This window comes from Lissotriton vulgaris, chromosome 2_1, assembly GCF_964263255.1.
Source record: "Lissotriton vulgaris chromosome 2_1, aLisVul1.2, whole genome shotgun sequence".
In the NCBI taxonomy this organism is placed as follows: Eukaryota; Metazoa; Chordata; class Amphibia; order Caudata; family Salamandridae; genus Lissotriton; species Lissotriton vulgaris.
In genome coordinates this window covers 1,735,487,413-1,735,512,756 of record NC_141687.1, presented here as the reverse complement: position 1 = coordinate 1,735,512,756, position 25,344 = coordinate 1,735,487,413, and the positions used below count along the sequence as shown (strand labels likewise).

Sequence of the window (25,344 nt, the reverse complement as noted above, 5' to 3'; positions counted from 1 at the left end):
ACAGGTGCCTTAGGGGCTGCAGTGGCAGGAGTCTGCCCTCCTCCTTTCTTGGTGCACTCACTAAACCAGTGAGATTTACTTTTACAGTACTGGCACCATCTTTTGGATTGGCCTTCTTTCTTCTTTTGGGGAGCCTGACCCCCACCCTCTTTGGGTTGTTGGGGACCTGTCGAAGACTTCTGGTCACTTTGTTCCCCTTTAGAATCTTTACCCTTCTGGTCTGCTTTCTTCTGACCACCTTGATTCTGGCCCTGGTTCTGTTTAACTCTTGTACGAACCCATCTGTCTGCCTTCTTTCCCAATTCTTGGGGAGAGGTCAGATCCGAGTCGACAAGATGCTGATGCAACAACTGGTTCTGACAATTGTTTAAAATTTGCTCTCTCATCATCAAATTATACAATCCTTCGTAATCAGTAACCTTACTGCCCAGCAACCAGCCCTCAAAAGCCTTAGTGGCACAATCGACAAAATCAGACCAATCTTGAGACTGCGTTTTCTGGGTATCCCTAAACAGCACCCTGTACTGCTCAGTGGTTAGGCCGAACCCTTCAACGAGTGTATTCTTCAAGATTTGGTAATTGTTAGCATCCTCCACCCTTGTGGTGAGGAGCTTGTCTCTTCCTTTTCCTTCAAAGGAGAGCCACAAGATAGCTGCCCACTGACTCTGGGGAACGCCCTGCACCGTGCAGGCCCTCTCCAAAGCAGTAATCCATTTGTGGATGTCGTCCCCTTGTTTAAAGGGGGGCACTATCTTACCAAGGTGTTTCGCATCGAAACTCTTTTCCCTATTACTAGGTACATTGCTGCCACCAGTGGGGACTACCCCACTTAACTGTTGCTCTCTTGCAAAGGCAAGCCTCTCTTTGGCCAGGGCAAGTTCTTCCCTTTCGATCCTTAGATTAGCTGCCCTTTCCTTAGCTTCGTACACTCTCCTCTGGGGGGACGTCATCCCCCTCTGAGACGAGTTGTGAGAGCCATTGGTTTGAAGGGATCTGCCAGAGCCTCTTGACAGAGATCTGGCTCGTCCATTCCCAATGTTAAGCTGACCTGATAGTGGCCCCAGGGGTCCCCCAGTACCGCTATCATGTTTGCTTAAGTTGGACCTGCTTAGTCTGACGACTTCTACCTGTCCCTTATCTGCCTCATCCCCAGAGAGATCCTCATCCTCATCTTCCTCCCCATCTTCGTTCTCAGTTGCGAGGTGGATGAGGTCAGGATCGTCTCGGGTTCCCTCGAGGGGAGGCATGTCTCCTTCTGGATTAGAAGAGCTACGAAGTTTCTCCGCTCTTCTGGCATCATAAGTCTCCAAGAGACCAATCAGAAAGGACGTTGTGGGGTTAGACCCCTGCTGAATCTTCCTGGAGTGACACAGCCGTCTCAACTCCTTGAAGCTCAGCACAGTATATCCTGAAGGGATGACCTGTGGAGGGTCAACTGACACAAGGGGAGACCCAGAGTTTCCTCCTTTGTCCGACATACTGTTTCTAGTGTGGTGTAAGTGATGCACCTACCTACACTATGTGTTTACCTACTGTTCCCTTGCTAAGAGTTGTAGCCAAGGTGTGCTAAGCCTTGAGGAGCTACAACAGCTGGTTCAGTAGAACTCGGAGTATTCTAAGCTTTTAGTTATATGTACTAACAGTACTTGTGCGATCTTTCAACAAGATATTCTTAGGATACGTGTGGTAAAACAACAGCAAGCTCAAATCCCAACCGCTGCTCACCAATGTGAGAAGTTGGCCCGATATGCAACGTTCGCTATTCTAGCGACCGCTATGTATCGTTCCAACGACCCTTATGGTGTTTGGTTGTAAGTCAACCTATAGACCAGCTATCCTAGTAGCGTGGATACGAGCAGTCTAAGGCTAAAGACTCGAGAGGGCGTGTTAAGCCAGCTGTTTACCACACATGTACCCCTTGAACACCCAGTGAAAGGACACCACACAAGTGTTATGAAAATAAACAGGATATTTATTAAGAATCACAACAGCCCTGTACTCTTTATGAGGACAGGGTACTAAGCACAAACCAAATCTCTTTAGCAAATACTTCAAGTGCACAATTAAAACAAGTGTCCGAGGACACGGAAAGGTTAAGGTCTCGGGCGAACCCGATAAGGCAAGTCGGAAGCGAGGGACTCGGGACCCTAGAGTAAGGAGGCTATGCAGGCACCGAAATGCTGAGTTACCTAGCCACGAGGGCTGCGGCTGCACAAGTCTTACAGGCGTCGGGGTCTTCGCTGACGAGCCAGGAGCCGGAAGAAAGGAGTTGCTGGCCGGCGACCAGTGCTGAATAGTTCGTAGAGATCCAAACCTGGATCGGAGATTGATAAAACCTGAAAGCAGAGGGGACCAAGTTCGTACTACTAGCCAGTAGTCAGAGGGTACCAGGAAGGCACCGGTTGGCCGTCACCATGACTAGGTGAGTGGGCGACGCTAGGCTCTGCAGTCTCACGGTCCAGGAGGCGTTGTCGGCGACCACGGTGGAGGTGCGAGCTGTCCCACGAAGGATGATGCTGTCGGCGTCGCTGGGCCCAGGATGGGGCAACAAGCCTTGGCAGATCTCAGGGCCACGTGGTGGGCCTAAGATGGCGTCTTGAGTGGACCAGGAGGGTCCGGGGTGCTTCTCGCAAAGATGGAAGCAAGGGCCAGTCTGGAGCAACCAGACCAGCAGAGATGATTCTCGGATGTCGTCACAGAAGGGCACAAGCCAGCGGCGAGTGACCAGACAACGTGCTGAGCAGCGAGCAGAAGGGCCCCACGCAGATCGTGGAGATGCTGGGAGACTGCACTTCGGTGCTAGAGCGGCTCAGGGTCGGGGCTTCTCGGACCCCAGAGCACTCACCAGAGAGTTACCTCGATGGTCGTGCTGGTTTTTAAGAGCAGGCAGGTTCTGATGATGGCCGGTCCCTCGAGGTCTCGTCGCACCCACAGATCACAGCTGAGCTGATGACGTGGGTAGAGGTCAGAGGTGCCAGGGAAGCCGGTTCTCGTCGAGCTGGGTCGTCGGATCCTTGAGGAAGGACTTGCAGCAAACCGCAGAGTTCTTAGTTGGTGCCCGCTGATGCAGGGTGACTACTCCTTAGTCACAAGGGAGAAATCTTGAGAAGAGTCTTGAGTGTCCTTTCGTAGAAAGTAGTTCTTGATTCAAAGATGATCTAATTTGGAAGGGTCCCCGCTCCGGTCTTTATCCTAAAGAAAGGGGTGGGTACATGACTAGGTCCTGCCCTAAAGGTGGGACCAGGAAGGGGGGTAGTTACGCCCCTCTCCCCTGCCGGACTTTCCCCAGGCCAGGGCTGTCGCCCCTGGAACTGGTTCTAACCGGCAGATGCGTAGTGAGCACCGGGGTGCCACTCCGCAGTCACCTTCTCGCCAAAGCCCTACCTACCCAGAATACACAAACCCTGTCTGGGACGGTGCGAACAGCGCCCTCGACAGGAAACCCTTTGTCCAAGTGCTCCTCGCTGGAAGGACTCCCAGCAGCAGGAGGTCAGACTCGTGTCTGTGGTGGCAGCATCCATTTTGTGGAGCTGAGGCTTCAGTTAACTTTAACCGGGGTTCACAGTTACGTACATGTCGTGTCCCTCTAGAAGGGTGGGAGGCCAACCTCATCGCCAGAATTGGTGAGAGGGCAGCACCCCGATTCGTATGACACCTTACTCGACATGCTTTGATAACGCGATACCGGAGTTACCGATGTGGTACGCGTTATCATGGAACAGCTATTGGGTCTTGATTCCGCAAGCTGCAACCGGGCTCGGCTCGGGCCTGAACCTAGCTCACACGAGCCCACGCACTCTGCCTTCAGGATTGTTAAGGCCTGCCATAGGAGTGACTGATAGGAACTCGGGTGTCCATGGTATGGTTAGATATAGAGCTACTATACCTAAAGCGAAGGGTGGTTACACGTCTTCGCCCCAGCTGTCGTGCAGCCAGTTGTGTCAAATTTAGGAGGCCAGCCAGGGGTGGCATAATACATGCTTCAGCCCCTGGCGGCCCTGGGTACACCTATGCCCTGCGTTACGGGGTCTGATAAGGTGGCCCAGTACCAATTGGTAAATGCACCTAGGGTACATCTCGTAATTTAGAAAGAGAACAGCCAGGCTGTGGGTCTGATTAGCAGGCCCACAGCCAGAGAAAGTCGTAAACCAGTGAAACAAAAGCAAAAAATCTGGGTGATCATAGGATTGCAGACCCTACTCTCCTACACTGACCACGCTAGGAACCTAGTCATCATTCTGGACAAAAATCTCACCATGACGACTCAGTCCACCATCTCCTACTCCTGCTTCTTCATCCTCCATGTACTTTGTACCCCAAATCTCAAGACTTACCATCACTCGGGCCCTTATCTCCAGCTGACTGGACGACAGCAATGCTCTCTTTGCAAGGATCACATCCCACCTCTTCTGACTGCAATAAGCCATACAGAACATCACAGTCAAACTTATCCTGGATATTCCTAGAAGAAACCACATCACCCCCTACCTCAGGGAACTCAATTGGCTCCATGTACAGAAAAGATGCCAGTTCACGCTCATGACACCTGCATACAAGGTCCAACACAACTCTGGACCCACCTACTTGAAACGGAACTTCTATCAGCCCACTAGACACCTCTGCTCTGCATCTATTTTTCTAACCCTTAACCCCTGAACCTGATGTAGCAGATGCAGAGGTGGTTCCTTTCCCTACCTAGCAGCGACAACATGGGACAAACTACCCTTTCATCTAAAGGCCTCCCCATCGCATTCAAAGTTCCATAAGTCCCTGAAGGCCTGGCTATCCAGCTAATCAACTGGAGCCTGCCAGTGTCTGAATACCATCATGGGAGACAAGAAGCACTCTATAAATTCCACTGATTGGTTGATAGTACATATTTTACATAATTTGAAATGAATTAAATAAAGTATTACAAATTATTATTAGATTGATAATACATTATTACAGTAACTTTCTCCCCCTTAAACTCCTATAAACCTAGAAGCTACAACTGAAGTAGACATAAAATAAAAATACTTTCCATAAATTACATAACTAACTCAAATAATTAATTATTACTTAGTTTACTTCTCACCCAATACCCCTACAAACCTATCAGCCCACAAATAACATATAATGAAAACAAATCAATATTACACAATTTACATAATAAATATCATGTAATTAAATAAAATGTATTAGATAATTCAAAATTATTATTAGCAAACGAACTTCCCATCCTATCCCTCTATAAACAGAACAAACTGCTCCAACTCTGTAAAATACTATACATAATTTAAACACAAAATTCTACATCACTGAACACTACAAGCTGTATTTTTTAAAACAATTTATAAAAATATTATTAACACGAAAAACTAACAAATTAACTAAAACACATTCAGATACTTTTTAACAATTTTTTTTAGTACTATATAATTGAAAACTACATGTGCTTACCAATATTTTCAATCCAATATTTTGTCCAATCACCCAACTTTATTATATGAGGACTACAAAAATAATGCACTAAGAAAAGTTTTCCAGATACACATTTTAGATGTGTACTAAACCACAACCTCTTGCCTTTATACCATTAACCTATCAAATCACTTCCACTACTTTGCTTAACCCCTACATTCCCTGCCACTACATCCAGAGCTTTAAAATAATTATCCAATAAAATAAAATAATATTTGAACAAAACATTTTGGGGAAAGGTTACTAATTAAAATAAATTATAATTAAAACAAATATAAATAATATTATGTAGCACAAAATAAACTGAAATTATGCCCCCAAGAAAGTCTGATTAGAAATACATGTTACATTTAAAAAGGAAAAATTTGAAACAAAAAAGATAAGTTACCGAGACAAAATAAATAAAACAGAAAGTCAAGTTATTGAATGAACCTCATTACGAATTGGATATGTAAATTAAAAGGTCAGGACTATGTTATTACAAAAATATTTGAATTGTGTCTGTTCAATAAACAAAATAGATATGGGTTACATTAATAAATAATGTATGTTTTAATCTGTTACCTTTAGTTACACATCAGGAGAGGAATTAAAACTGTGGTATGTCAATTAATAAATGAATTAAATATATTGCTAACTTAAGAAAGGTTATATGATTCATTTGAAACAAATAAAAGACGCTAAAGAGAAATGTTTTATCTTTAGAATAATAATAATAAGAAAACAAATCATTAATAATAAAAAATAATTTAAAAAGTAGATTAGGAGTAAGAGTGAAGTAGCAACAGTTGAAGGAGTGACTAAAAACCTATAACATGTACTTACTTAATGCTGTTGAAATCAATGTAGTGCAGAGGATATAGTGTCATAGGGTGACATTATTACATAAAAACATTTAAACAATGTAGATAGCATTTCACAATGATCCCTTTAAAGCAAACACACAACCACTGCAAATAGAAGTTACAGACCTCAGCAAAAAGGATTCCTAAAGTCAGAAATAATAGATAGGGAACAAAGCAATTGCTGAACAAATACTGAAGAAGCAAAAATTACAGAATAACAATAATAGCTTCTTAAAGGAGTATGCTTGGAAAGAAAAGCGAAAAGAGCGGTCTACAAAATACAGCGCTTGATGTGTCATCAGTTTAACATCAGTGCAACTGTTAAAATGATAAAGATGCAGCTAGGAGAATTTTGTGAAAATGTGAATGAATACAGTCTGGAAATATGTAATATATATTCCTATATATTTCATTTAAAGAACAGATGATTTTAATAATGATTTCAGTGATCTCTCCTGGAGAGTTCTGTAAATGTTTTTTCTTCTCTCTCCCTCTAGCCTAATTCTACCTATCAAGAACCAGGCAACAACTGCACACTTTACAAATGTATCCCCAGCAATGGCCAGCTGGTCACCACTACTGTTGAGGTGTCATGTCCTGACTTCAATCCCGACAACTGCCTTCCAGTAAGTAACACTGACATATTTGATGTAACTTGAGCATGGGGTTTAAAGACAATGCTAAGTCCAGTCTCCAAAATAGGAGGTCCATGAGTCTTGGGGCCTTATTACGAGTTTGATGGTGCTGGAGCAGGACTACTCGCTCCCACACCGCCAAATGCATGGTTGTACCACCCGCCAGATTAGGAGTTTTCTTCTGTCTGGCTGCAGGTCTTTGGCGTTCCCACAGGGATGCTTATAAAATAGGCACCTCAATAGGATTGTCAAAATCAGAACCTACTTGGTATGGACTGCTGCAGTCTATGCCGTGCAGGTGCTGGGGTGCATACACACAGAGGGGCACAGCATGTGCCCCGTGCAATCATCCCATGCCACTGAGACAAAAGGGGCCCTATAGGGACCCTTTATTTCCTCATCACCATAGCATGGCAGTTACACCACCATGAAAAGTGTGGGGGGAGGAAACCCATAATATACTTGGTGGGGCCACAGCGGCTCAGCCAACCATATTGCAGTCTCAAGGCCGCCACGCCGTCACCAGGGACCACGGTTGCAGTGCTCTCAGGGAACCCAACCACCCATGTCATAATAGGGTGGTCAGAAGACTACACCACCGCGCCCACGTGAGTCTACTCATAACGAGGTCCTAGGACATCTTCTATAAAGAAGTGTTCCCAAGTACTATTCCTAAGTTTTCCTTATGCAACCATTGAAGTCACATTAATAAAATAACTGTGCTCTGGTGAAACAGTATAGATCACTGTCTTTCAACACCCACAACATGCCCCCCCTCCCATCTGTTCACTCACGAAGGATACATTTTCAACCTGAGCTTTGGTATCTCAGGTAAAGAAGATATATTGTGTTACCACTTGGGCTCCACCCCATCACCTGCATCACCCCTCATGGACTCTATCCCCAGTGTGCTCGGTAGTGTTTAGGCTTAAGATTTGGGTCTGGATTTAGCCAAAAAGGTCCTGAAATTGATAATAGAACCTTAAAGTCTGTCACAGACATGCATGCATTTTACAATCTTGCTGCCCATCCATCTATGGGGTCTGATGGAATTACAGCCTATATATCCATTCAATCATTTGCCTCTCTGTAGATGTTATGTTATGTTATGTTATGTTAAAATCACTTTTACCGCGCACGGTCACCAAATGGTTTCATGGCGCTCATAGACAACAGCGGAGGGACAGACAACATGATTACTTAAAAGCTATTTGAAAAAAGATGGGTTTTAAGTAATTTGCGAAAGCAGAGCTAGTTGGGGCAGAGTCGTAGTGAAATAGGAAGGGAATTCCACAGTGCAGGGGCAAGAAATGAAAAGCACGAACCACCATGCTTTTTGCGTTTATACCTGGGGATGATTAAGAGATTGTGAGCAGTGGACCGGAGGTTTCTTAAGGGGATGTGACGTTTAAGGCTGGAGGAAGTGAAGGCCGGAGCGAGAGCAAGAAGGTCCTTAAAGACCGTACAGCCCAACTTAAAGATACAACGGGAAGCCACTGGAAGCCAGTGCAATTTCCTCAGCAGGGGCGAGACATGCTGGTATTTGGGCTGTTGAAAAATCAGTCTCGCAGCCTGATTTTGAACCAGCTGAAGCCGGTGAAGGTGGTAAGCAGGAATCCCAACATAGAGAGAGTTAGCATAGTCAATACGGGAAGAGCCATGATGACCAGTATGAGAGCCTCAGTCGTAAGGAATCTGCGAATTTTGCAGATCCTGCGTAGATGGAAGAAGCAGGAAGATGTAACTGCATTGATTTGAGGTCTCATAGATAGAAGGTCATCCAATTAGAATAGTAGATGTGTATCCTAGTTATTTGCCAATTCGCTCTGTGGTCGCTCTTTTGAGATGATCACAACTCTGTGGTGGCAGAGGAAAAGTATTGATAGCAGCCTATGAGTTGGGGGATCAAATGTGCCATTTGAGTACTAAAAGAGGCCCAGGACTCTGTGCCATTGAATTCTTATTTTGTTCCGTTAAGTGCCTGGTGAAACCAACAAAGGATGACAAGTTAGGGAATACTAAGTCTGGGTCTAATTTCCAAAGGGCCTTCGCACTCATGGCTGTGGCCCCGTTGGCGTGGGGAAGTCCCCATATTCGGAGCAGAATCTCTGCAATGAGACTTCTCATTGGGGAGATCCACAACTGCGGGGGCCTCTTCCACAAGTGCAGGGGCCCTTTGTGAATTAGGTCTTCCATGTCAGTTCATTCATTGGTCTCTCTTTTGAGATGAGTTACATCTCTCTTTTGTGGATAGAGTTAAGTTCTGCCTCTGTGAATCCCTAGCCTCTATCTAGCCATAAGTCACCCTTCTAAAATCATAAAGTGGGCTACAGGCTGTGGCCACTGTCAATTCTGTTGGGGCATACAAATAAGGTATTATTAGGATGTGAAGCCTCTAGATCCTTTAATTTTTGTTTGCACTTTTGGGAGATAATCACTCTAAGAGATCAGAGGTCTGTGTTCACTGGCAATTCAATCCATATCTTCTATGATGAAGTAGGTCGGCAAAGATGGCGTGCGACTGATTGCGCTATGCCCACCGTCTCTCGCTGGATGGATCAACAGTTCGACGTGCCACTGCTTGGTCTAGGATTAGACTCCACAAACTGTTTGCTGAGCACGTTGCTATGAGTGGTGTTACAGTGGCTTTTGGTGGTAGCGCCTACTTGCTGCTTACATTTGAATTATCCGGACTGGGGAAGGCAGCTACAGCGGCCCCTGACAAAATGACAGATCACCTACTGGCGCAAAGAGGGGGTAAAACAGGGAAAACCCGGATTGTCAACAGCAGGTTTAACAACAACAGAGCTGCTTCTTCGGTGAGCAGCTCTTCGGTGGATCCCAGCGGAGCTGCGGGTGAGACGAGACATCGTAGCAGTTTAGAAAGAGGGAAACAAGGGAATGGAATAAAGAAAACAGTATACAAGCTGATGATTCAGGTCGAGTACAACCTTCCGTTGTTTCCATGTTTGTCAGTTTTTTACCTGACCCGCAAATAAAACTTGCAATATCAGAAGCGGGAGGGGGGAATCCCAGTAAAGGAATCTGTGGTCAGCAGACAGGCAGCTGTAGCAGAACCTTGTAAATTGGTGGAGAGTGGAATAGATGGCTCCATCTCCTCTCTTGTGATTTCAATTCCTGGTACCGAGAAACCTTCTAAAATTGGGGAAAATAGCCAAGTTAACTACGGAGGAGCCTGTGATACAAGAATGAGTGGGTCAAGAGAGGGGAGGTCTGAGGAAGGACATGATGGATACCTTGCATGTTGGGGCCTTTTATGCCATACAACAGCAGAGAGGAGAGATGTCACCGTATTTACCAGGCGAAAAGTTTTTTTTCCTTAATGGCTGACTCAGACTCTTTTGGAGAGGAGAATACCCTGTCAAGCAGCGAGGCTCCTACAGACTCTGGCCGCAGCACCTCAATTGATGATATTCATCTAAAGCTGAAGATAGTCAGAAACGAAGTGCTGGTAAACAGCTAGATTATTCATATACCAAACTGGTCTCCGAGGAAGAGGGTGTGGATTCAAGCGCAAAAGAAGGCTTAAACACAGGTAAACTGTCTAAAGAACCCACATTGACAGTTATCTTTACATCAATTAAGCAGATGCAGCGTTTATAATGATGGTCACAGAGCAAGAGTGGCCTCTAAAAAAAGTACAAGCTGGGATCTGTAAGCTAAATAAAATGTGTAGGGAAATCACTGAGCAACTGACATCTGTGGAAACATGCACCTAGGCCTTAAACGCTAAAGTTGAATCTCTGAAACCACAAAGCACTGGCCAAGGAGAGGCAATGTCAGATGTAATGGAACAGGAAAATTGGCAGTGAAGAAATAACCTGCACTTTTTAGGGATTCCAGAGGGAGTGGAAGGCAGCAATCCCAGAGCCTACATAGTGAATTTAGTGGAGTGCCTTCCCGGATCAACTAAAATTGGACTGGGACTTCGAAATATAACGCGCTCACCGATTTCCATTTATAATGAAAAAAGTGTCACAAGAAAGGCCTAGTGGATGCTGGTTCTGGAATTTTCCATTGAGGCAACTGGTATATGAACAAGCCCATCCCAATGCCCCAAAATCCTGTAATGGAGTGACATTTTTTGTTAAGCCAAACTTTGCACACACAATGGTGGGGAGATGCTGGCATTTTCAACAACTAAGCTCTCTTTTTCAAAGCGCTGGGGTTGAGGTTTATCTAAAGAATCCGGCTAGACTCAAAATCAAATATAAAGGAACGCTTTGTAACTTTACCTCAGAAATTCAGGTACAAGACTACCTGGAAGAAATCAGGAAAAAGGGGAAAGGGTGGATCCTGTTAAAGGAATGAACCTATGTTCTTGCGGTGGCTGTAAGAGATTAGGCAATGAGCAGTCAGTGGAAACCGTGTTATTACGAGGAGAGAGACGGTGGAGACGTCTGTTAGACTCGCATAGTTCAGGTTATGCCTAATTGCCTGTGTATGTGGGGGGTGGTGGGAGGGTAGGAATGGGGGAAGGGCGGGGCACATAAAAGTGGGTGTAGGGGGACTTTGCCAGTTTTGGTGGTTGGTTTCATTTGTGTTGAATGTGGGATGTTCATGTGGACAGTGGAAGTCTAAAGTGTGTTATAGGGCATTAGAGTACAAAGATGGGTAAATTGCGGATAGCATTGTTAAACATCTGTGCCTTAAACAAGTTGAAAAAAAAAAAGCTGGTGTGACAAGGGCTGTAAGTTCTACAGGCAGACATTGCCTGCGAGAAACACATTTAGAGGGTAATTAAAAGGATCTCTTAAAACAATTGGTGTGTAGTATAGTGGGGGCTATGATCAAAGGGACCTATACACCGGGGTTGCAATCTTAACCCACAGCAAAGCAGTTCAGTTCCCCCAGGATTGGGTGAATGCATTAGGACGCTGGGTCATTGCTAGTTGTAGAACTCCAGGTTGCCCCAGTTTTACTTTATGCTCCCTGTATAGCAGTAACATTGATGATTCTTTTTTACTAGAGTGGTTATTTAATGAGCTGTCACACTTGCAGCTCCCTATCGTTATATGGAGTGATTTTGATACTAACCTTGCATCTGATTGCATCTGGGCAGAGATATAAGAGAAGGAAGCCCAAAGTATTTCAGGCGATATGTAGTCTATGATGCACAGACTGTGTGATGTATGGGCTGAAATGAGGCCTCTGGAACATGGGTTCACGTATTTTTTGCCCCCCCCACCAGAAACATGTAAAATGTGTTTATTTTTTTGTATCAGCCTCAATTAGGCAGAAGGGAATAATTAAATGCTTCCCAAGATTCCTCTTGGATCATAGTCCATTAGTATTAGTGGTGGATGGTGGCAGCTCTCCGAAAAGAATTTCCTCTTGGACCTTTGAAAGAGCACTTCAGTTGGACAAAGCGTATGTGGACATCGTTTTTTCCCCATTGATCCAGTGTGGCATGGCCGCGCTTTTCTTTTGTTATTTGCTGGCCGAACGCCTTTCTTTTACTGTTTATTTACTTTTTTTCTACTATGGCAGCACCGACGTTTAACCTTTAAACATCTTAAGCTATAGAGCGAGTGCCGCGATTGCCTTTAAAGTAAGCAAATAGAAAAAAACTTGGCGTGCTGTACATGGGCACCAGTTATGTTGCACTATGTTACATTCATTTTTTCAGGCATAGGAAGATAGAGGGATTTGCCAAGAATCACAGGATTTTAAGCCTGCGTATCGACTCAAACATGGTTCCCCAGTTCCTAAATCAGTGGCTCAGGCTGTAACGGCACACGGATCGCATATTTCTTACAAAGAAATATGGGAACAGCCTCATTGGGCATAGCATGGAATACTCTAAAAGCAGACATTAGGGGAGAAGCAATCCAATTTTCAATTAAAAAGAAGAAAAAGGAAAAGGAAGGTCTATTGCCGCCAGCGAACCACAATCTCTGGTGGTGGCACAGCGGTCTGAGGCCACAAAATGCTTGGTGGTGCTGCTGCGTCACTGCCAACAATATTATGAGTTTCCTCCCTGCCCTCCTTTTCATGGCAGTGAGGAACCTTAGGTGCCTCGTTCATGGGGGTGTATGTGTATGTAGTGGGGCACATAGTGTGACCCCCTGTCTTTCTGAATCCTCTGTTCCAGCACAGCATGAACTTGGCAGCCATACTGTAATGCTCTCTGTCTGTCCCACAGTGCTGCCTTTCTAAGGCTCTCCTATGCCGCCGGACTGCCTGCCTGAATTGCAACTTGTAATCCGGCTGGTGGGCGATGGGGAAGTTTTACAATGGGGTAGCAGATGGTGGTATACTGCCCCACTCCCACATCACTAAATTCATAATCCTTTGCCTATTTTCTGAGTGGGCAAAAGAAAAGACATGGGGATGTGTAGCTAGCCACTAGGGGAGATGGGGCTGGGAGGCAAAGAGTGCATGCAAATGTAGAGTGGTTGCGAGGAGAGAAAGGGACAATGTTTAATCAGTTGTCGCTTCTCTGCTAAAGCAGAGAAGCATCAAGGTACTGAAAGTAAATGGAGAAATACAATGATAATAAAACAATGTTAATAACGTTATCTTATTATCATTTTATGTTTCAATAAGGAACCCGGGCTAGGTCAGGGCAAAGGAGTGGGCTGTTTCACAGGGAGAGAGAAGAGAAGTGGTGTAATGTGCACTTAAGTATGCATGAATATTTGGCCGGCAGTCCTTGGCTGGTGAAACCGTCATTCGCCCTTAGCATGTTCACCACCCAGCTGTATTGCATAGCCGATGGAAAACATGACCAGGCTCCCACTCCCTGTCTGAGTGCCGAAGAAGGACACTCAGACCAGTCATGTTGCTGCTGTCTGGGGGGGTCTGGTAGACTGTGTGCTTCTGTGCTGCCAGGAGAAGAGAAGAAGATGGAGGAGAGGCGGTGGCCCAGATTACTTTTATTTATTTATTTTTTAAATTGAGCCCCTCCTGCGCCACCCTACCACTTCATTTTCAAAGCCATCACTGTGTGTAATTAGATGGTCAGCAGATGCAAGTAGTGAAATTGAAACAGAAACAACAAGTATGGACAAGGTTAAAAGAGCAGTGCTTGGGTAAAAGGGATAGGGACATGTAGAAAGAGAGAGAAATGCAGGGAGAAGTTGGTTGGCACTAAAAAGGGCTATAAAAGGAGACAGACAGAAAAAAGTAATTGGGTATGTGGTATGACAAATCATTTTGGACAAAGTTGCAGGGCTAAAGGAGATTGGTCAAATTTCTGAAAGGGAAGGGGGTTTGAACACAAAAACGGAGGGGCAAGTACATAGAACAGGCCCAGAAGCAGAAAGATGGGCCTAGGGGGCATATTTACAAGCCCATAGTGCCACCGGAGTGTCACCTTTTTTGATGCTCCAGTGGCGATGTGTGCTGACCCATATTTACAAGGCCACGCAAAGTGATTTTGTGTGGCTTTACCCATCCTTGTAAATATGGCCCTCTTTCTCACAGTGCCCTGCATCAGAGGGGCCTCTTGTGTGTTGCTGTGGGTGTTGCCATGAAACACCCATGGCTTTCTGACACTGCCCCAGATTTACAAGGATTCCTAAATCTGAGGCACCAGCAAAAACTAATGCCTTTCCATGGGAGGCGTTAAAGTTGTGCATTGAGGAAAAATACTCTTATTTATCCTCATTTTGTGCTCTTTCTATGTGAGTTGCATTCTGCAGCACACATGGAAGGCACAAAATGCCATTAAATATTTGTTTTTGTGCAACAAGGTGTCCCTTCCTGCACAAATACAGTCATACCTGCATTGCAGGCACCCTTGCACCACGGTGCAAGGGTGCCTGTGTTGGTGCAGGGCTGATGTTTGTGCACTGGCGCAGGGGGGAGACACGGGGTGCACTGTATTCTTGTAAATATGGTGCATGCATGCATTTTTTAAATTACGCAGCTCAGCACAGGAAAATTGCTTGCGGCACTGCCTGCAACATTTCGTTGTAAACATTCCCATAGGTGTTACCATCACGTAAGTGGTGCTAACAGACGTTTCTTTCATGTATGGAAGGATATACAGATGTTACCCCACTGCTAATGGAAGGATGAGTATAATGGAGATAATCATGAGACAAAATGACCCTCAAGACAACTTGAATAGAACCCCTAGGGGCATATTTATAAGGGCATTGTGCCAATGCAATTGGTGATTGTTTTTGTGCAGTAAGGCCTATCTTCCGGCACAACAACAATCATCCCTGCAACTTAGGCACCCTTGAGCTATGATGCAAAGATGCTTGTGCTGGTGATAGGCTGTCTTTTTTTGTGCCAGCACTGGGGTGAGTACAGGAATGCACTGTGTCTAAAATTGCATTTTGATCGCTTACCTCGAGGATAAAGGAGGACACATTTTTGCATTGTGAGTCCTCACCTTAAAAGTTCAATGTATGGTAAAGCCTGCCAATCACCTCATCTGAGCATGGGTGTTAAAGGAGATTTGTAGCGCTCTTGTAGAAATACACTTAAATATCTCGTTTTTTTAGACACAATACCATTGGGTGCTTGCAATAACAATGGGAGAAGAGAACACCCCACTTCTCTCTGCGTAATCCGAAGATTAGGCACACTTGATAATCACACTAATTGCAGCACACCGCTTATCACAAATAATATTTTTTTCTCTCTAGAGAAGCATTAAACATTCCAAGGCTCTTGAAGTTTTCTTCTTTTTTAATTATTTCCAACTCCAATCCCATGCCAATGCGTTTCGCTGTGGTTAAACACAACCCATCGGCTTCCTCAAGTCTGGAAATGATACAAAAGACGCTTTTACAATAACATTTCCAAATGCAACAGATTATAATGCAGAGCCCCACATGGCCAAAACAACTTTGTGCACTCCATTTCTTACAGACCTGTGAAAACATGCACCAGATTCACAAAATTATTATTGTACACCTTGTGATATAACCAGGGCTTTAAGTGGGATGAAAAAACTGTGGGGTCCCTCAAAGGGGCGTGGCCAGTGTAATTAGGGGCGTGGCTTTAAATCACTTAGGCTAAAAATCTGTGTTCAGCATAGTGTGCAGCCCCACTTGTATTTTCGTGTTTCTGTCATTACATCCATTCAAGATATGTGATACAACAAGTAACATCATACCTACAACAAGTCAGGACTATTGGCTTTGTCAACGGTTATTAGTTGCATAAGATAAATAAGCTGCAACTATGGCTTGTTGCATATAATATTGAAAAACTTCCAATTAAAGCCCTGGTGACCCTACCACAATGTTGCTGCTCTTGCGTTTCGGGAAGGGAAATCCAGAGAGAAAATGACTCTCTTTAAAGGATTTCCCTTCCCACACAACGCTCACCTGGCATGACGTCCACTAGTGAGCAGTGAGTAGTGTGGGCAGCGCACATCGATGTGCCTGCTGTCTCGAAACAGTTCTCAATCGGGCTGTTTTGCGCCATGGCACTTTTCTCCGGACTGCAGTGACAGCAAACTGCAGTCCAGAAAAAAAGGACCGCCTGTGCCAGGGCTCAAAACAGAGCCCGATAGAGACCCGTTTCGAGGCCCCTTAAAAAAACTGCTGGTGCTCAGACCCCTTGAGACCCGGCCCACTTAAAGCCCTGGATATAACCTTCATAAGGAAAACCAATCACCAATGATAATAATTCACAGGACATATTATTAAACGAAAGGTTACATAATGAGAGAATGTTATACTTCATTTATCGTATAAGTAGCCGAGTGTGGAAGTGATTCGTTTTAGCTGAGACCATTCGTTTTATAATTAATTCATAGCCCATGTGTTGTAAACAACAAACCGTTCGAAATTGTAATTACCTTGACTCTGTGTCACTTCAGTACCTAACGTAAAGACAGGATCGATTTAACAACCATTATAGTTATGGCAAAAAAGGCAAACATGGATCATTGCGTATTTGTTCAGTAATTTGAATACTGACCGGATGATTCCCTACCTCCTATCTTGCAACAACTTCTTATCCAATTTCCTTGCTTCATTGATGGGTCAAAAAATATATAAATGCATCCGCATTCGTTCTGAAAATGAATAAATAAAGGCATGCACTAGCCTTAGAACGCTTTCCATGAATCTTTCTTTTTTTGTTATCTACTTAAAGTAACCAACGCCATCTAGTGGCCGGTCTTACCTCCGTTTTCAAAGCAGGGCGTGCAGTTAAATAGCTGTATCCCGATGCTACAAATTCCAATCCCAATTTAGGGCTACAATCGCCTCATCTGTAATGTATAAAATACAACATTGCACTTACATATTTATCAGCACTAACTCGGTCTGTTTCTAAACTTGCAATCTAAGCCAAGTGACATACCTCAATCTCACCGATCTAAATCCGAACTTTAAATCTTGCCGCCGCCTGCTCCTTCACGTCTCTCCCTGTCAAAAATCAAATGCACTTGATAGTGCAGATAAATATGTAAGTGCAATGTTGTATTTTACACATTACAGATGAGGCGATTGTAGCCCTAAATTGGGATTGGAATTTGTAGCATCGGGATACAGCTATTTAACTGCACACCCTGCTTTGAAAACGCAGGTAAGACCTGCCACTAGATGGCGGTGGTTACTTTAAGTAGATAACCAAAAGAGAATGATTCATGGAAAACGTTCTAAGGCTAGTGCATGCCTTTATTTATTCATTTTCAGAACGAATGCGGATGCATTTATATATTTTTTGACCCCTCAATGAAGCAAGGAAATTGGATGAGAAGTTGTTTCCAGATAGGAATTAGGGAATCGTCCGGTCAATATTCAAATTACTGAACAAATACTCAATGATTATTGTTTGCCTTTTTTGCCATAACTATAATGGTTGTTAAATAGATCCTGTCTTTACTTTGGGTACTGAAGTGACACAGAGTCAAGGTAATTACAATTTCGAATGGTTTGTTGTTTACAACACATGGGCTATGAATGAATTATTACACGAATGGTCTCAGCTAAAACGAATCACTTCCACACTAGGCTACTTATATGATAAATGAAGTATAACATTCTCTCATTATGTAACCTTTCGTTTAATAATATTTCCTGTGAATTATTATCATTGGTGATTGGTTTTCCTTATGAAGGTTATATCACAAGGTGTACAATAATAATTTTGTGAATCTGGTGCATGTTTTCACAGGTCTGTAAGAAATGAAGTGCACAAAGTTGTTTTAGCCATGTGGGGCTCTGCATTATAATCTGTTGCATTTGGAAATGTTATTGTAAAAGCGTCTTTTGTATCATTTCCAGCCTTGAGGAAGCCGATGGGTTGTGTTTAACCACGGCGAAACACGTTGGCTTGGGATTGTAGTTGGAAATATTTAAAAAAGAAGAAAACTTCAAGAGCCTTGGATTGTTTAATGCTTCTCTAGAGAGAAAAAAATATTATTTGTGATAAGCGGTGTGCTGCAATTAGTGTGATTACCTCATCTGAGCATGGTGTGCTCCATTGTCACTGAACCATACCATGGTGTATGATCAAAGTGTGTAATCACTACTGTGCAGAGGCGCAACTGGAGCCAAATTTCAGTGAGGGGGGACTGATTCTTCCAGCAATATGCAGAGAGGAGATGCAGGGCCTCTAAGGGTGAAAACACAACAAAGCCTCGTTAGCAAGTAAATGGTCTTTTAAAGACCTGTGAAGTACTCAGGTGAGGCTGTGTGTGTGCCCGGGAGGCTGTCTCAGCCGGGCTGACACACACCAGGTGGGGAGGGGGGGGGGGGGGGGGCGAAGCCCTATGAGCCCAATGGGCGTTGCGAACCTGCTACTGTTTGTAAACTGAGCGACCAGCATGGGTGGCTCTATAGAACCTACAAAACGGGTGCTTTTTTGAGAATTCTGTGTTATGAAAGTAATCAGGTACATACACTCTTTTTGTTTTGTCTTACAGTGACTATGTCCGTACCTAATTAAGAATGACAGTCAGACAAATTGTTTCTATCCCTCATACAGTACATAAACGAACCCTAGGGAAGTAGGCAGGTTGAAGGGGTGAAGGTGTAGGACAGGTACTGAAGAATGTTGCGAACCATGGGCATGATAACTACATTAGGCAAGAAGGCAAGTATTAGGCAAGAAGGATCCTAATACCCTAATACCCTGTTCCTTTAACGTCCCTACTACTCACAATTTTAACATCAAAAATCTCAAACAAGAGTGGACAGTAAGCCCACCTATCAAAATCTCTTTGATGCCATTTGACAACCTTTTGGAACAGACATATGTCACCTACTGAGGGTGAAGGGTTCATATCCTATTTACATTTTAAATGGAAGTCATTCATTGTATCTAAAAGTAGAGCTGGTAATAGCTTACTTCCTCTATAATCTTTAGTAAGAGTACCTTCTTATGTTAACATACTTTACTACAAACAACTTAAGACGTGGCTTTTTAGAAACTAGCTTCTTTGGCATAGTATGTTGAACCTGAAAGTGTCAAGACACCCACGGGAATAACTGCGCTATATAAGTTGTAATAACATAACATAACAAATATGGCTGCCCGTGCTTGCACATGCACACACACACACACACATAGTCATGAAAGGGAAGCCATCTTGGAATGCTTTTCTTATACTTTACAAAAACAACATTTGCCGGAAAGAACTACTGGCATACCCTAGAGCTTGGCAGCCAAAGCAAGGCATATTATCATTTTAAATGTTTATCCCGTCTTGGGCTCTCTGACCTATTACACCCATCTCCATTCACTCGCTTGACAGTAACTAAAGCTGTACACGCACATATTTTCCAATGTGAGCACCCAATTTACGCTGTTGTTATGCACTGACTGTGACAGGTGTCCCAGGCAGAAGTCTGTGCAGGTTCAGCCACCTGCCTAGTGTCCCACTACCCAGAAACCTCGTGTTTACAATGCACCAAGTTTACTCTATTCGGTTGCCTGCAGTTTTGCTTTCTGGGTCCAAGCATGTGCCAACCTTGCAGCATGCGTGTGCCTACTTTGATCCTTCTAGGCCCTGCAAGTGTGCTGCAAGTACATATCCATAGCATATATCCAATTTCCTCCTGCAATGACATTACCCCTGCTGCTGGGCCTTTCCCAGTGTCGTTCTCCGCCATTTGCTCCTACCCGCGAATCTCTAGTCCTCAATCATTACATTTCGCATTAATTGAAAAGCTGATCAAGTATGCTGTGGCTGTTTCTTGGCACTGTTTGCTTTGCCATTCCCATAGCACACTTGGCACACATGCTTCCGCCACATTACACCTAACAAACTCAGACTCCTGCCAACCAGATTCTTCCCGCATCTCCAGTGTAATCCGGCCTAGACCATCCCTTGTAATCCTACTCATCCAAGCTCCAGTCCCCACTCTTCACGTCCTTCATGTATCCTATTCGTGACCAGGTTTGAAACTGCTCGTGTCGTGCAGTTTGCCATTTCTCATAGTACACTTCACACATATTTAGCTCACACATCAAACAGACCTTACCACACACAACCAACTTACACTATCCCTCTCCAAGCAGCCTCTTTCCAAAGTAGAACTGGCCCTGTTTTTTATTTCCAGTTACCCCTCTTAAAAGTAGCAATGCCCTCTTTCAAGATTCCCTCTGAGAAGAAGTTCTGGACATGCCCTGGGAAGGAACTTCACACGCTTTGCAGCTTCTTGGGAGGTCGGGATCACTTGCCTGCAAACATTTTGAAGTGATATGACATTGGTTGTCACTTCAGAAGGCGTCAGTGAAGCCTGCTTCCTTCTGCACTGGCCAGCAGGGATGTACTCCATGCCACGTGGCTGGTGCATAAAGGCCTCTGTATGCACAGCGCATTGGCGATAGATTGGGGAGGCGTCATCTCTACCCTGGTGCAAGCTCGTAAGATTTTTTATATAAGTAGTTCAATTTGTGAGTTCAATGAATCTGCACCATTCCTCCTGTAAATGTGCATCAGCAAATGTAGAGTTGATTTGGAGGAAATTCAAAGTGGTGCTGCAATTGTGCGCAAATTCTCCTGTTCCCAAGTTTTTTTTATGCTAAAGATGTTTTTTTTTCTTTTTCAGGGAACAATTGGAATGTCTTCGGACGGATGTTGCAACACATGTAATATGATTAAAATTTCATTTATCAGTTGTTTACATTACATTTGAAGTGATATAATAATGCTTTCTTTTGTATTAATGAGTACCTTAGTGCACCCTCACTAATGTTAGTGCGCTTTACAAATCTGGAAAACATAACATAGAAACCTAACAAAGGACCACATAAACATTTAAAAGGAGAAGAGCATTGAATGATTATTTAAACCAATTGTAAATGCTAAAATACTGTAAGGTTCAGTGGACCAAGCAGAGAGGAAGGGGAGAAAAGAGGGGGCCCCTGGAGAGACAACTATCAAACGTTGGCGTTGCGAATTCTCCAATATTAATTTATTAGTACTTTCTTCGGACTCCCAAACTTCACAATTATCTCTAATTAATGCTTTGTAATTCCAATACATTTTGAGCTCAGACCTTTACCTCTAAACTAATTATCTAATTATGGTTTATGTTTCTGTTGCCTTGTCTACACTAATGTTTAGAATTCAATCAAAGGCACAGAAGGTCCTGATATACCATACGCGCTGTGTGCAAACTGCACACTGAGGGCTTGATTCAAAAAGGTAAACTTACTTACACTTTTATGTAAGTTTACTACTTTTTGGTATTCACAAACAGCATACAAAGTTTTAGGGCTCCTCGCTCCCTATACTTATGTGTGTGGGTTCATCGCACCCAGATACTCCACAATCTGGGGTTGGGGGAGACGGGGGGGGTCGACTTGCATTTTATTGTATTTGGAAATTATAAAGCGCACTGTGACCAAAAATGATATCCTGGCGCTAACTAGACCACCGGCTGTGGAGAATTTGAAAGAGCTAAAACCTGGCTATTAATGAGGAAAAGGCCAGGTTTTCAAACACCTTCTGAATTTTAGTAGGTCCGAGTAAACTCTTAATGGGGCTGGAAATATTTTCCAGATCTGAGCTGCTTTCGCGGTAAAATCACGTCCTTGTTTTCAGACTTTTCTAAATCTAAATTCTTGGACAAAGTTAAAAGTAGCTGAACTAAGGGGTCTGCTAGGAGTGTATTTTGTTAGTTTGGCCTGTAAAGGTATTGGTCCTTTATTGTGTAGTGCTTTATGTACAATACAAAGATATTTTAATATAATCCTCTCTTTGATAGGCAGCTAATGAAGATCTTTCAGGGTATTTGTGGCAGAGGAATATTGGGGGCTATTTAGTGTTAACTTTGCTGGATGCGCTCTTGCTTCTTTAGTAGGAAGTCAGGGGCTCCTAGTAACAGGGCATTACCATAATCCAACCTGCTTAATATAGCACCTCTAGAAAACAGTGATCTGACATGAAGTTAAAACAGCGGGTATATCTTACTGAGGGCACAAGTCAAGGTGAAACAGGTCCCAGCGATTCTGTTCACATGTTTTTCCATAGTGAGACCTTCGTCCACACCTACCCCTAGGTTTCGGACCACAGTTGAGTTGCACAACGGAATGTCCATGGGCAGGGCCAGAAGTTAGGGCTTAAAGATACAGGAACCTATTAGATGGACAGCAGAGGAGCTCTGTTTTACTTCCATTAATCTTAAGTGAGTTTGCATTCATCCAGTTAGATATATCCAGGATGCATGCCTGAAAGTTGCACTGAAAGTCATCCTGCTCTTCGTTTAGTGATAAAATCACCTGGGTGTCGACCGCATAATTAATCAACTTGCTCTGGTAGGACTTAATATGAGAGGTTACGGGTTTAGGGTTTAATATAAATGTTGAAACAAATTGGGCTGAGGGAAGAGTCCTGGGGGACATCATTTTAGATTGTTCTAAATTTAGATAAAAATGGGGGAACAAATACAGCCTGATAGCGGCCAAGCAGATAGGATTTTAGCCAGTTTAACACTGGGTTGCCGACACCGATGGACATGAGTCCAGACAGAAGAGTGCAGTAGTTCACCGTGTCAAACGCGGCTGACCAATGAAGGAGTACCAGTACAACAGATGGTCAATTGTCCGTTAGCCTCTGTATTTCCTGGGTAGCGCAAATCAGAGCAATCTCAGTTCCATGATCGGGACAGAAGCCAAATTGCTCTTCCACTAACCATACATTGTCCTCTAGATTTTGCGACAGGATTGTGCTTATGTAACACTCTAAAATATTTATTGGAAAAAGTAGGAAGGAGATGGCTCTAAAATTAGCTAAGCCTGATAGAACTGACAGGGCTTTTTTTCAGCAATGGCTTTACTATAGCTTTTTTCTAATAGTCAGGCACTGACTTGGTTTTAAGTGAGTGATTACAAAGTTGTAGAAGAGGGCTTGACAGCTCGCCTTCCCATTATTGCCATTGTTTTGGTGGGAGGGGATCGTGAGGAGTTCCAGAATTTATGGATGTATACAAAATTATATAAGCCTCTGGGAATATGGGAGGGTGCGATAAAACAGATTATGAGAGACAATTAGAGGCCCATTAGGATGATGGGCGGACTTTGTCCGATCACCATCCCATCGTAGAAAGGAACCGCCCGCCATAAGAACAGGGGTCCCGAGGGGGGAAATTAGGACACGCGCACCACAGTGGCTGGCGCATCCTGTATTTTTAACATTGCGGCGGGCGGTGCAGAAAGCACCGCCGGCCCCAATGCTAAGAATACATGTTTTGCATTTCAAAGCACAACGTGACAGGCACCGCGTGGTGCCTGCCACGTTGTTCTTTGAAATGTAGGGGGTACCAAAGGTACCCCCCCATGTGCACCCCTCACCCCCTCCCTCGGGGCCCACAACAGGCCCCCGCAGTTAGACTTCGCATGCCTTTCCATAGCGGCAATGCCACCACGGAAAGGCATTCCCCAGCGCACATTGTAATATGGCTGGCGGTGTCAAACAGACACCGCCACCATATTGTAGCCTTTTCCGCCCCAGTGGCAAGGCGACCGGGGCGGAAATGTGGCGGACGGTCTTTCTGTTCGCCGCGGACCCCCCAGCAATAATATTATGGCGGGGGTCATTCCTGCAAGGATGGCGGGGGCGATCCGCCCCCCCATCCTAATGGACCCCAAAGTGTTTAAAGTAGAATTATTTAGTGCCATAGGAGTATCAATGCCGTCTAAAGTAGCCTTGATCTTATTTTCAAAATATTCAGACAGATCACCAAATAATTTCTGTGATGGTATAATGTCTTGCTTAAAACAAGAAGGATTAGTAAAATCCTTCAGTATTTCTAAGGTCTTTTTTGCTTTGTTGGGGGCTGCAGTAGTCAGTTCACAGTAGTAATTAGCTCTCGCGTTTCTTAACTTATTTTTATAGTCATTTATTGCACCTTTTAAATTAATCTTGTCTTTCTTAGGTAATGGCACCTCCATCTCCTTTCCAATTACACTTTAGTTTGGCTTCTTTCAGACTGACATTGTACCATGGAGATTATACTTTTTTACGGGATACTGAAGTAGCCAGGGGTATCAGTTCATCTAATGTTTTTTTTATCTCTTTTTCAAACTTTTGGTAGTTCACTTCTGTAGCATTAGCAAGAGAGAAGTGTGCCTCATTAAAGAAGGATTTAGCCTTTCTATTTAGTTTGTGCCATGAACTACTTTGTACTGAATGTGTGTTTGTCTTTTCAGGGTCGCCCTTATTACCCACGTGCAGATAAAAAGTGATCAGTGAGGGTTAGATTGACTGAACTGAAATTAGGCCATCTGGGGAGAAATGAGATCAAGAGTGTGTCCAGCTCTGTGAGTGGGGCCGCAGACTTGTTGTTGAAGGCTGATGGTATCACAAGTACTCGTCAACTCTTTATAAGCCGCACATAGGTCTCCTTCTGCCCAATAAATAAGGTCTCCCAGTAAAAAAAGATTGGCGTGCGTGAGTCTCATATTGGTGACAATATCTTAAAGGGAGGGAAGAGGGAAGCTTAGCAGTATTGGGTGGCCTATAGCAAAGGATCCCCGTAGCCACATATCCCTTATGACCCTTTAGCTGGCATCCCAATAATTCAATGCCGTCTGCCTCATCTACAGGAAAGGTTGTAAAATCCCACTTTTCTTTGAAAATAATTCCTACTCCACCCTGTTATTTTGCCTATTCGGGGCTTATGAAACCCTTTAAATCCATGCGGACATGCTCTGTCAAGATCACAGACAGAGTCTCCTGTTGTCCATGTTTCAGTAATGAATATTACGTCAAACCCCCAGCATCAAGCAGTAAGTTACTTTCCTCAGCATGTTTTGGGAGGGATCTGGCATTCAGCAGTCCACATTTTAACCTGCCCACCTCTAAGTCAGCAGCAGTTCATCTGCAATGGCGGAGGAGCGTTGCCCCACTGGCTCAACCAGCAGCCTACAAATAAAACAATATTGATTTATCTTTTGGATGGTGGCTAAGCCAGTGTGTGTGGGCGTGCCAGGCCATGGGAGGTGGGGTCAAG

The 25,344-nt window shown here is 44.0% G+C and overlaps 1 protein-coding gene across 1 annotated transcript in view; it reads left to right on the top strand.

The window, feature by feature from the left end:
* LOC147733208 (mucin-5B-like) overlaps positions 1–25,344 on the top strand; it is an 875,769-nt gene that overhangs the window by 798,619 nt on the left and 51,806 nt on the right. The window contains exons 39-40 of the mRNA XM_086957740.1: positions 6,806–6,934; positions 20,938–20,977. Coding sequence (XP_086813866.1) covers positions 6,806–6,934; positions 20,938–20,977 — 169 coding nt within the window. The remainder of the gene's footprint in view (positions 1–6,805; positions 6,935–20,937; positions 20,978–25,344) is intronic.